Source organism: Cebus imitator, unplaced genomic scaffold, assembly GCF_001604975.1.
Source record: "Cebus imitator isolate Cc_AM_T3 unplaced genomic scaffold, Cebus_imitator-1.0 Scaffold206, whole genome shotgun sequence".
Classification (NCBI taxonomy): domain Eukaryota; kingdom Metazoa; phylum Chordata; class Mammalia; order Primates; family Cebidae; genus Cebus; species Cebus imitator.
Genome location: NW_016107521.1, coordinates 2,651,047 through 2,664,914, shown reverse-complemented (window position 1 = coordinate 2,664,914; position 13,868 = coordinate 2,651,047). Strand labels below are relative to the sequence as shown.

The window sequence follows — 13,868 nt, the reverse complement described above, 5'->3', positions numbered from 1 at the left end:
AAAAGGCCTAAGTAACAAAAGCAAGGCTGAGCCCTTAGTAAGATACCTGCAGGGAGGTCTGGGCACACACAACTAAGGGGGTTGGGGAGATGCTGGCCTCAGCACAGAAATAAGTTTGATATTCATGTAGGGTTTGACAAAAGACACTGCATATGCCTCAAACATAAGAGCCAAATAGATCCTCCTACATCAAGTTTGACATTTTCTACTCAATGAGACACCTACCATGACCGCCTTTTATGGATCATATACCATAAGCTCTCAGCAAATCTATCGCCTCAACTCCATAGCAACAACTTTTAAATGCAAACAATCCTAGCTTACAGGGTGGGGGTGGCTGGGAGAAATAACGATGACAGTGTAGATCTTGTCTTCATCATCATTACCCTCAATTAATTTCATTGAGTGTTCACTGGGTACACATGGCAGCCTCCAATTATGGAAAGTAAGAAATGAACTAAGTTCAACAGCATGCAATATAGGACGGTAGCTATGCATTTTAACTCATGAAATTGAGCAACATAATGACATACAAAGCAATACAAATTATTTGATTGAAAATGAATTCACCTCTAAAATGCTCAAAAGAACAAGAACACTGCTCACAGAATTATCCAAATGCCATTTCTCCCACCCTGTGGAATTCTCTGTACTAATATAATACTGCTAAGTGTATATCTGTATCCACTTATCCTCTCTTTGACCCTCCCAAATACCCACTTCACAGATGTGAAAACTGAGGCTCCAAAAGGTGAAGCAACTTGTCTCAAATTAGCCTGTTAGTAAGTTGCACAGCTAAGGGGTGAAATGCAGGCTTCAGAGCCCTCCCTGCTTCACTATAGCTGTCTATTTAAGTAGTGAATTTAAGGAAAGGCAAAAGAAGATGCACCCAGACTACAAGCTTGTTTCAATCTGAGCTCTGACAAATCAAACAAGCTTCTCAGAGAGATGAACTTGAGGGTATGTGTTTGCATGTGTTCAGTTTTGCTCTGAAACAATCTCAAACTTACTGAACAGTTATTTCCTGAACTATTTGAGAATGAGTTGTCAAGATTATGCCCCCATCATCCATAGATACAAACTTTCTCCTAAATTATCACAATTAATCATTCTTGTGGTTTGAATGTTTCCCCCAAAAGTTCATGTGTTGATGATTTGTCATTGTAACAGTATTAAGAGGCAGAACCTTTAAGACAATTATGCCATGGATTAATGTGGGCTTCTGATAAAAGTTTGACCCCCAGCTTGTGTCTCTTGTCTCGAGTGCTGCATGTTATGACCCAGCAAGAAGGTCCTCACCAGATGCCAGCACCAGGCTCTTGGACTTCCCAGCCTCCAGAACTGTGAGCCAACTAGATCTGTTTTCTTTATAAATTACCTATTCTGTGGTATTCTGTTACAGCAGCAGAAAACAAACTAAGAGAATCACAATAATAAGGAAATTAACATTGATGCAGAATTATCATCTCATCCTCAGATCCTGTCATGTTTTGCCAACTGTGCCAATAATATCCTTGACAGCAAACAATCCAGTTCAGGATCACATGTTGCAGTGTTAGTAGTGATAACTCTCTACTCATCCTGAATCGGGAACAGCTCCTCAGTCTTTCCTAGATTTGTATGACCTTGACAATGAGACCACCCATTTTGTAGAAAAACTTTCAATTGCCTAATGTTTTGTCTAATGTCTGACTTCAATTTGTCCCTTCACTGATGATGTTTGCTTTCATCATTTAACTCATTTGATATCTCTACAGTAACACTACTCTTTCTCTTTGTAATAAATAACCATTTTATGGATTGACACTTTAAGTAAATATCCCATTCGTCAAACTTTCAATGTATCCATTTACTTATTTATATTACCATGGGTCCATAGTTTCCTGTTTTATTCAGTGTGCTATAATCCTTTACCATCCTAATTTGTTCTGATGCTCAAATTGTTCCAGATATGACTAGTGGGAGCCCTCTTACTGCTTTTGTGTCCTTCTGACATGTTCCCATCACGTTTTTAGCAATTCCTTACTTTTTGGCATAAAAGATATTTCAGATTTATCTTATACTTTCTCTGCCTCAGCCCCAGAATCAGGTGATTTCTTCAATGAATCCTGGTTTCTATTAGTAGGGAATGGTTTTTAGAAACCAACATCTGGGCACCATGTGTGCTCACTGCTCCCTAGTGTTGCACATTCCAGGTCCTTTCAGTCAATGGAGCCAGGGAATGCATCACACACACATGGAACCACAAGAGGCACATCACATCTCTTATTTATTTCTATATCCATCTTCCCATATTCAAAGACATGGGTTCACACTGATGGCTCCTATTCCAATCCAACATAGGAATTATTCTAGTTTTCTCCCTTTATGTATCTGTGACTTCATTCTACGAAAGTGAAAAACCTTGCCTATATTTTCTTTATATAATTGCTTATTTGTATGGAAACACTCTTCTATTGCCATCCTTGCCTCCTTCACCATCCAGATGCCCTCCGTGCCCTCCTTGACACTGACATCCAGGGCTGGGCCTCTACCATCCACCCCCTCATACAAATGCCTTCCTTACCTCAGGATCCAACACACCAGCACTGGGTCACTGCTGCTGCCTCCCTTCTCACATGGATTCTTCTATATCCTATTTGAGTTCTGACATCCCATGCTGAGCCTCTACCACCAGGCTCCCACATAAACATCCTTCTCTCCCTTAGGCTCCAACACCCTGAGCCAGGCTGCTCCCTGGCTCAGATGTCCTCCTTGCCCTGCCATCCCTTCCACAAGGGTGCCCATTCAAGGTCTGATAAGCATGATGGGTCCACGACCCAAGCAGATACCGCAGTTAACCACACCTTGGTCTCCCACACCACAGAGACAGAGATACACACACACACACACACACACACACACACACACACACACACGCTCGAAGCCTATCTTGCTTCCCAACCTCCCAGTGACTTTTGTATGGGAGAAGGTTTTGGCCCTGGGGCAGAAGGTAGATTCTGTTTCTTTAAATAAAAACTCTTTCTGTTCTAATCTAGTGACTAACACCTTGCAAACAAAATTGTAGGCAGATTTCCTATCATATGTGTCATAATTCTTTTAACCAAAGTGGGAAAAAGAAAGAGTCCTGGATTCAAGAGACATAGACTCCAACTAAAACATGTTACTGATCTCAGTCTCTGACATCCCAAGAGGCAGAGTCCTGCTGGAGCAATGGCCCAGGAGAAAGGTTCACCAATTTTACAGGGTAATGATCCAGTCTCCCATATGCGCAGATTGTATCTACACTTTTATAAACTTTCCTGAATCACTTGTTTTAAAAAGTGTACTAAATTCTTTGTTTTGCTGACTTTCTCTTTTTTTTTTGGACTGGAGCATATGGAGGGAAAAAAATGTGAGTAAATCTCCCATTCAAACCTGTGAAGAGCCTACATATTATACAATTCTATTTATTAAAGACACCTTTCAAATTTGAGTGAAAACCTGAATGTTTGACTAAAGATAACTGTGAATCAGAAATCGATGAACAGACCCAAGGTGACCTCCTAACTCATTCATCAAAGAGTAAATCACTTCTTTTATGACAGAATCTCCTGATATCTAAGCTTCTTTTCACAGTGAGTGTAGTGATCAAAGGAACTGTTTCTATTAGTTATTCCTTCCATTTACTGTGACCTCCGGAATACATTTGCCAGTAAGTAAATCTGCCTCTAAAAAAAAAATGATTTAGTCATTATAAACACAATTTCCCACCTTTCCTCCAAAACAGCATTTCCAAAAGTGTGTTCCAGGAAAAACTGCTATCTCAGAATGCTGATATTTATCATGGAATGAAAGGAGTTTGGGGCAAAAGGAGATGGAAGCACAGGTGACACAGGTTTCTCCAATGCAGGACTTCCTAGAGCTTACATTAAATGAATCTTAAGGAGATGAAAACAAAAAACCGCTTTCCCTCCCCTGGACCCCACTGTGAATGAACTGGTACCCTTTTCATGGACCATTTCTAAGAACTAACACTCAAATTCCTCAGAACGCTCAACAAAAAAATATTAAGGAAAAATTTTCCTTAACGTTTAATAATAATGGATCACTTTAAAAATATTAGGCCATTTACAAAAAGGAAAATATGAGACATTAGATATATAGACAAATATTCAACTCATTAATAATCAAAGAAATGCAATTAAAACAATGAGACTTTTTTACTTGTCAAATAAACAATGAATTCAACAAATGATACTGATGAGAGTATTGAGACCGAGGCACTTTCTCACATTGCTGGTAAAGGGTATCCTTTAAGAAAACAGCAGAATTCTTCTAGAAAGCAGTTTGGCAAATGTTTTAAAAATGTATATGTCCACTGACCTTACAATGGCCCATCTGGGATTCTCCTTTTAAGGAAACAATCCAAAATGAAGAAAATGCTTTCCCCTCAAAGATGCGAATGGTTATACTTCTTATAACAGTAGAAAAATCCCAAACAATTAACAATTCCCAGTAATAAAAAATGCTTCAGTAAATCAAGGTACATGATAAAATATTACACAGCCATGAAAAATATTTATAACATTTTTAATAGTATGGGAGGCACACTCATTATAATGATATCTAAAAATGAGGGCTACAAAAATCTACATAAAGTTCCAACTGGCCTTGACAGCCATGGAAGATGCCTTACCTTACCGCTTCTTCCAAAAGTACAGCAAAGTACAGATGTATTTTTAACATAATTTTCAGACCCTTACGAAAGTTACTGTAAAAGCACCACAAAGCTTTATTGAAATGGGAACTCAGGACAGCTGGGTAGGTCACTTGCCAGTTAAATGTGTTACTTGCAAACCCCAGATTTGCAGCATGACACGAGCAACTGAAATTTGTGCCTCAGCAAAATTATAATTTTATACATGTCATGAGCTTCCAAGGCTGCTTGGGAATATTAGAAATTGTGAACATTAACTGTGAATATTAAGGATCTAGTTATCATTTCTTTAATGCAAAGAAAAACTTAAGGAAGAAAACAACCCAAAATGCTAGCAATATTTATTTTAGGAAAGGGAACAGGGGCAAATTATGAGTGATGATTTTTTCCTTCCTATTATTTTCCGAATTTCCCACACTTACTATACTAGGACTGCATTACTTTTTTGGTAAAATATAAGGCATGTTTTACTTTTTCATCATAAAAATTAAAGCTTATTTGTTAAAAAGAATTATTTTTAAAAGGCAAATACCTGTCTTTTTGTCGTGTAATCTGCCAGGATGTTAAGTAGCTTATAAAATACCTCGAACCAGGGGAGATAGCTGGAGGAAGAAGAGGAAACACATGAAATATTAGTATGCAGGTCAAAAACTTTAACCAGGATCTAATTCAAGACTGATACATTTCAGTTTTGCTCTACGTCCTAAAGAGTCTTCCTGTCACAGACCGCTGGAAACACAGATTGGTGAAATGCTAATTATTTCTGAGAGTTTAAAAAACTGCCTGTGTAAGGCAGAGGATTGAATGTCCATTATAAATTATTCCCATGCCTCTGAGCTAGAACAGTTCACAGAGAAGAAATTCAAAGCAGACTCCATAATCAGGCACCATCTCTGAGTAGCCCCCTGGCCTCTCCCAGCATACCCACCCTTCCCAGGAAAGCTTCTATTCAAGTTCTCGTGATGGGACAGGGACAGGAACAGACACAGACACACACACACACAGCATTCCCACTGCAGGCATCTGCAAAGGGTTGTCCCAAAAGCCCCATGAGCCCAAAGCCATCCATGTTACTCCAACAGACATTCTACCCACCACACACCATCTCTCTATCCACTTCAGCATGAGTTCCACTTCTCCATCCCCACTGTCTTCCACCAGGTCTTGACCATTGCTCCCTTCACTCTGAGAGCAGCCTGGCTGCTGACCTCAGTCCTGCAATCCACTCTGTGTGGCTTTTTTTTTTCCTTGAGATGGAGTCTCGCTCTGTCACCCAGGATGGAGTGCAGTGGCAAAATCTTAGCTCACCACAACCTCTACCTCCCAGGTTCAAGCGATTCTCCTGTCTTAGTCTCCCGAGTAGCTGGGACTACAGGCGTGCACCACTATGCCTGACTAATTTTTGTAGAGTCTGAGTCTTGCTCTGTTGCCAGCCTGGAGTGCAGTGGTATGATCTCAGCTCACAGCAATCTCCATCTCCTGGATTCAAGTAATTCTCCTGCCTCAGCCTCCCAAGTAGTTGGGACTACAGGCATGCGCCACCATAGCTGGATAATTTTTGTAGTCAAAGGCTTGCTCTGTCACCAGGCTGGAGTGCAGTGGTGCGATCTCAGCTCACTGCAACCTCTGCCTCCCGGGTTCAAGTGATTCTCCTGCCTCAGCCTCATGAGTAGCTGGGACTACAGGCGTGCACAACCATGCCTGGCTAATTTTTGTATTTTAAGTAGAGACGGGGCTTCACCATGTTGGTTGGTTAGACTGGTCTCAAACTCCTGACCTCAAGTGATCTGCCCACCTCAGACTCTCAAAGTGCTGAGATTATAGGTGTAAGCCACCTGGTCATTACTTTTAGAATGGTTTTTCTAAAATGCAAATCTCCATTGCCCATTGTACTTAATCCCTGCAATGATGCTCCATCACTCCAGGATCAAGTCCACCTTGGTTAGGATGAAATCTTGGGGCTCTACACTGCCAGGACCCTTGCCCACTGCTGTGGCTGTCCTCTCTCTACTTCCCCAAACACATGCTCCCCTCACTCCTTTCATGCCGGGAACGTGCTGGCATCTTCGAGCCTGCCTGGGCTTACATACGCTGGGCCCTTTTATCCCCAACCTTTGTGGTCTAGTCTAGTTGATCTCTACTCATCTTCCTAACGGTCCCCCACCCCCTCCCCATCCTCACTTCATGTGCCCTAATTCTCTCTTTTCTGTGCTGCCCTGGTCATGAGAATGCTGCGGTTGTAACATTCCCCACACAACACAGTCCTCAATGGCATGTCTGTTTTCTCAACAGACCACATGCCAACAGAGAGGAAGGAGCCTATCTTTCTTTACTTTGTCTTTCCAGTGCCAAGAACAGCACCTGGCACACCATCAGTGCTCAGCGTTTACTGGGCAGATAAAACCAGACAAAGACTGACGGCAAGGGCACATGCATCCTATGGGATTGTTGAAAAGTATCCATACCCCCAAGAAGTTTTGCCGCTTACTTTCAATGGCTTTGTTCTTTATAAAGAAATTTTCCAAAGTGACATCAAACAGCAAGCAAGAAAAATGTCGTACTAAGCACTGGCCGGCCTAGTCACATCCACCCCGCTGTGCTAACAGAGTCCATTACAGACAGAGATGGACACAAGGTAGCGCACAGATGTGATATCCTTCCAGGGAGAGGGGAATCAGCACCCTGTACAGATTACCGGCTGCGCCACCGAGGGTAATAAATGAAGTGAGAGGAAACAAAGAGAACAGATAAAGTGCACAGTCCTCTGTCATTAACGTCTGTCTAAAGCCAGCACATGCTACTGTAAAATTTAAGTAGCTTATCAAAATATACTGATAAGCAACTTAACTTTTCACTTCTATGACAGTATTATCACTTACGTTAATATGTTTCAATCAGCCCTGGCAGCTGCATATTGACTATTACACAGCAAATGACTGCTGCCACTTTGCACAGCATTTACTTTGGCAGAGTAATGTAAACATTCAAGAGGGATTAGGGAGGAGATAAGTTTCTCCCTTCCTATTCTGTTAAATAAACCTCGGCCGAGTTAAAAGCCATTATAGTAGGAACAAGAAATCCCTTCAGAAGAAAACTCTTGCACAGATTAGACGACTCTTAGTAAACAAATTTGACCAAGGATTACAATATTTTTTTTTCCTGAAAGCAAAATACCACTAGTTAATGCTAGCCACTGAAAGTCAAGAGGGGGTTGGGGGGAAGGCAAGAAGGGGAAATACATTCTTACAAGAAAACTGTGGCTTCAAGTCAACAAGAGAAAAATGGAATTGTTTTAGAAATATTAGGTTAAGTGATATGGGGCAGGCTGGATGCTCTGACAGTTTAGGACTACAGTATCCATCAAAGCAGTTTTGGATGGCTAGGTTCAACTGACCAACATGGCTTGGACACAGAGGCTCCAGCCTCCACGTCACCTGCTGTGAGGATTAAGGAGGGGACCTGGGAAGGAGCTCTTAGCCCACTACAGACAGCACCCTGGTTCTCACACACAGCCTCAGTCTCACAAATCAATTCATTTGGCTATGCTAAGCAGAACCACTAGCCACAAGAAATTTTGCAGTTACCCTGGAAATCAGCCATTTCTTTCTCCCTTTGGCCTGACTGGACACAACTGTTCCCCACATGTTGTCCCCTGTGCACTGACAGATGAGTATCTAGTGATGGCAGTGTTAAGGTTTTGAAACCAAAACCCAGCTGTCTTCTTCTTCAAAGGGCCCCTGTTTTCCCCTGTTGGGAGGCCAGGGTTCACAGCAGAGCTCTATCCAGCGGCGTTTCCTGTCCTGCTTCATTAGAGCCGCCACAACAGCTTGTGCAGTCTGCCAGGCTGCAGGTGAGGCTGCAGGGACCCTGCACTCCAGTCTGCGTGTGTCTGTCATCCTTGAATAAACAATCCTTCCCAGACCAATGACAGGAAACAAACACTCTAGCCTGCTGCTCCGCCCTGGACTCTAAAAGCGTGCGAACATCTCTGGTCCGCCTCTGCTTGCTGCTTTTGTGTAATGGCTTGAGTCTCCACTGTGGAGTATCACAGTGGGGACTGCCGCGGGCTCCATCCAAGGCTGTGGCACAAAAGGTCCTGCACTCAAGAAGGCTATGGTCTTCATTGGAAAGACACACACACAACAGAGTAACAGTTTGGTTGGAAGGGGCTAGAAGTCTTTCCCAAGTGCTTTATTTAGTTTAGGCTTTTGGACTGTAGAAGGTGATCATGGAGCACCGTCATGACCCAATCAGAAGACAGAGAAAAGCGAAAAGGGAACAGCCTGCTCCCCAGACACCTGCCTAGATCCAGGCTTCTCTTCCTTCTCACTCACTCTGGCCCAGGTAACTCTGTCCCAGGCTCTGCCCTCACTCCCAGGCAAAAAGAGTCAAATAGAGAGGCTTGTATTTCATGTGAGGTTATAAGAAGTTTTAAACTTGAGAAGTGTTCTCCACCTACTGCCTTCCTGACCTAGGACCCCACAGGTCCTTGTAAGGAGGGCAAAGGGAGATTCTAAAGACAGCACTTATGGTAGCAACAGCCCATAGTCAAAATCAACCTGAAAAAGCCCTTCAATTACCCTCAAAATATGGTGGACATGGTCTGTGTAAACACTAAGTAGTTAGCCTGAGTTGTGGGGTCAGATTGAATGAGAGCATCCTACGTCTAAATCTGTTAGCTGGTGAGCTGCTGGCTCTTGAACTGAACTAAGGGCATGGACTCCCTTTTTTAATCTCACTCCACTTGGGATAATAATCACTCCAACTGGTGAGTTTGTGTACACATGGATGACTGGCCTATGTAAGTTCAGCATGAATATAAAGGGATTCCACTTTGCCATAAGTATTAAAACGGAAAACCATTAAAAATTTTAAGAGCTCTCTGACTTCTCTTTCTACTAGTTCAGTTCAAAGTCATGAGATGGGACCAGGCAAAATCAGTGTGGGAGAGAGCAAGGGGCAGGGATGGTGGGAAAAGCTCACCAAGTGTAGGAAGGCAGCAGCCACCTGAGAGAATGGTGGTCCACAGCAGGACGACAGACTCAGGTGAGGAGAGGAGGCTGTCCTCCTGGAGGGACAACGTGGTACAAGGTGTTAGAGTCCAAGTGGGAGGAGAAGGGTGTCCCACTGAGGGGTGATCAGGCGTGGTGTGCTGGGGACCAAGCAGGGTGAGGGTCCTGGTAAGGGAAAGCCAGCATCTGAGCAAGATGAGAAGGGAGTCTCCATGGGGGAGGACTGCTTGAAGTTTCATGACTTAGTGGGGCAAGGAGGGGTTGAGCCTGACATGGGGTAATGACAGCATCCATGTGGAGTGGAGAGGCTGACCAGCAATGGTATTAGAACCCAGAAGACTACAAAGAACATCTAGAAGGCAGTTCAGTGTTGGATGTCAGAGCCTGAGGGGTGGAAGGGCTTCCACGAAGGGCAAGGGGGCAGCAAGGCAGAGTCCATGTGGTTGAGAATGCTGTCCATGATAGGAACGGGCAGCAGCAGCTCTGCCTAAGGTGCCACAGTCCAGACAGGGTGAGGAGGGTGGCGCTGTGTGGGAAGGAGGCTGCAGCAGAGGGCCACTGGCTACAAACGGGGAACAGATCAAGACTGACCAAGCAGGTAAATATATAACGGGAACCAGGTATCTTACTATCAGAGAAGAGAGTTACAAATCTGGTTTGGGAAAGAATGAGAATGAACCCTGTGGTGTCAAACTGGAACTCGATGTAACTGTGGGAAATCATGGTGTTCAATAGACAGGTAGGAAAATAGAGACAGATAAACAGAAATACAAATCTATGTACATACATATATTCTCTAGTTTTAGCCACTGAGAAGACCTGGAAGCAGGGATAGCCCAATTATAATAAGCACACTAAGTGCCCAAATATTGGTTTCTAAATACTATTCTCCAGTAAAAGGACCCTGGGTTCCTTGAAAAAAATGTTTGATTCCAGGGCTGGGGCTGGGAAATGGCCCTGTTGGATTACGACGGCGGGGCGGGGGGAAGCAGTGCTCAGTACATGAACAAGACATATCAATAGGACAGGAAAGCCAGTGAGGAGGGGCTCCCACTGACAAAATCTGCATGACAGCAGAAGAAAGTGCATGAGTGACGGCTTTAGAACCAGGTGGGAGGTAATTCTTTCCCTTCATCTTGACCTCAGTAGAGCCCAGTGGATTTCAGCCTTATCAGAACTAGTGTCTGCTTTGCTATCCTAAAAGCAAAATCTTAATGTAATCTAGCCATTCACAAAACCAAAATAATGCTCTGGCTCTCCAACAAAAGAGAAATAAGAATAAAGTAATTTACAATAAAGTTTTAGGATGTGACACTCAGGCACCATTAAAATAGGTGATACAGTAAAGTACTGCCTCCCTGGGGAAGACTGTGGCAGGGCCACTTCTGTGCATGTTGGGACTGATGAGTTTTAGAAAAGTAACATGACATTGGGTCTTTCGTTTGTTTTCGGTGACTTTCTACTGTCTGAGGAGCTCCTGACATTCCATCTTGAATACTTGAAGAGAGGCATCCCTTTCTGTCAGCAGATTTTGCCAACATGTATCCAATGGCAAAGGATTCCTTGGTTAAACCTGTTAGGCACTCAGTATTTAAAGCTTTCCTATTACAAAAACAAAATCAATCCCCTCACCCAATATTAAAAAGCAGAGCAGCATGGCATATGCTGGGGAGAACACAGGCTTGAATCTGGTAACCCCAAGTTTGAATCTCAGGTCTGTTCCTTTCTAGATGTGACACCTCAGGAAAGCAGTCTTCCAAACACTGTTTCTTCCTCTATGAAGATATACACCACCTGCTAATGTACCTCATGGACATGAGAGCCACTAATCCAGAACACTCTTCCTGTCCCTCCCTGCCTGACCCCCTTGCTGATCTCAGCTTTGGGAAGCTCTCTTTGATTCCTGGTGTCTGGGTCAGAGGCTCCTCCGGAACTCTACAAGAGTTCCTCATACTGTGCAGTCAACCAGAATGGACAAGAAAACAGAAGCTGTTATGAGAGGAAAATACTCACCAACAATGTGACTGCTTCAAATAACATATCCCTTCTCCACACTTTCAGTTTCCAGACAATATGTCCCATCTTTACCCTTCCAGTTTCACCCAGCATCTATCCCTGCTCCTGGCTCTTTATCTCAGCCAAATATCTATAATAAAATGCAAACTAGCCACAAAGTAAAACTACAACTCTTGCAAAGAATGCTGGATTTTATGAAGCCCATGTTGCACACGCTGGATACCCACTCAGAGTTGAGGCAACGTCATCAACAAATGAAGACCTGGCTGTATTAGACCACTTAACAAGTCATGAAGAGAAAAATCAAAAAAAACAAGGATAATAACACAACAGTCACATCAAAAGAAAATGATTTCAATATCAAAGAATAAAAGAGACCTTTGGGAAACTGAAGCCCTCAAATACTTTTGGAAAAAATGACTCCTTTTATGATTATGCTGTGAAAGTCAACCATGAAGTGTTATTAAGTCAGAAAAATTATAACCTCCTCTCTCCCACAATACTTGACGTATTATTCTTTCTAAGAATTAACACACTGTTGGCCAGGCGCGGTGGCTCACGCCTGTAATCCCAGCACTTTGGGAGGCCGAGGCAAGTGGATCACAAGGTGAAGAGATCAAGACCATCCTGGTCAACATGGTGAAACCCCGTCTCTACTAAAAATACAAAAAAAAATTAGCTGGGCATGGTGGCGCGTGCCTGTAATCCCAGCTACTCAGGAGGCTGAGGCAGGAGAATTGCCTGAACCCAGGATGCGGAGGTTGTGGTGAGCCGAGATCGCGCCATTGCACTCCAGCCTGGGTAACAAAAGCATCTCAAAAATAAATAAGTAAATAAAGTTTAAAAAAAAAGACTTAACACACTGTTGGAATTAAAAGACAGATTTTGTTGAGGTAAATTTATTTTCCAAACTCCAGGTTCACTTTTTCTAGATAAAATCCTAACCTTTTCCTCATTTTTACTATGAACTTTTGGTCCCCATTTAAACAGATGCATTTTATTCCCAGAATATGAAGACCTCCTGGGCTTTCTCTACATTCAAACTCATGATTGTTTCTAATACAGGCTTTTCTGTCTTCTCCATTGGTGTCAACTCCATGGAAGCATGGAAGCAAAGATGGTGACTATGTATTGACTGTTTAACCCCTAATTATTCCTGGCACATGTGAGACATTCAATAAATCATAGCTTCCCTTGACAGACACAACCATCTCTATAGGTTCTATTAAGGCCATTAAATACCACTAGAGCTATAGAGTAACAGTCAACCAACTCTAGCTGGAAGGTGGGAATCTAAATTTAGCAGGCAGCACTTGGGTTTGGAAAATGACCCAGTTTTTAAAAAATGATTCCTGCCAATGTCCTGCTGGAGTCTGGAATAAATAATGAGTATAGAGCAAGTGAATATTCAAAGTAGACCAAGGAATACTTACAAACAAGATTCCTTGCCCCTTGCCCATCTCCTCAACACAAGTAAACTCTACCATCTACTCTTCTTGTTCCTACTTCAATTGCTATGGAAAAACGTCACAAAACCAGGCTGATTACAATCATCTGAACACCTAATTTTTCAAGCATACGTGAGCCCTTAAAATTGTTCAAGAATCCTCTAATCTGTAGTGCAACAGGGCTCCTGTTGCCCAGCCCCTCCAGTCTGCTCCAAACATTTTTCCTCTTCTGTCCCTAACCGGTTTGTCCCATTCTTCAGAAGATACTCTTCACCCCAAACTCACCAAAGAGAAAAAACTTTCACATGAGCTCTTCCACTCCTATACTTCTCATTCCTTCCCCTCTCCCTCCTAATACAAGATGAGAAGGAAGGAAGACCTAGCTCCTAACTGCACTGCCTTCTATAAGACATATCTTCTCTGTCATACTCAGCCAATAATCATTCCCACTTTTAAGCACAACAGAAACCACTCATGTGTGCTGGTCTACGATTCTCGAACCACAACCTTAGCAGCAAGGTTATATCTGGTTCCTCCCTAAGGGAAAAGCATACCTCACCTTCCTGAGATAATCACATTTAGCTTTAACATTTCTACAGAATTTAAAATTGAGATGTTTCCAGTCCAAACACCACATTCATTTCTATATCATTTTTCAGATGTTGTATCAATGGCATCTACCCACATATTCTC

At 42.7% G+C, this 13,868-nt stretch overlaps 1 protein-coding gene across 5 annotated transcripts in view; it reads right to left on the bottom strand.

The window, feature by feature from the left end:
- The window catches only part of DENND1A (DENN domain containing 1A), a 545,115-nt gene that overhangs the window by 286,806 nt on the left and 244,441 nt on the right, over positions 1–13,868 (bottom strand). For all 5 annotated transcript variants that reach the window (XM_037745641.1, XM_017548402.2, XM_017548407.2 and 2 more), the window contains one exon: positions 5,232–5,301. In XM_037745641.1, coding sequence (XP_037601569.1) covers positions 5,232–5,301 — 70 coding nt within the window. The remainder of the gene's footprint in view (positions 1–5,231; positions 5,302–13,868) is intronic.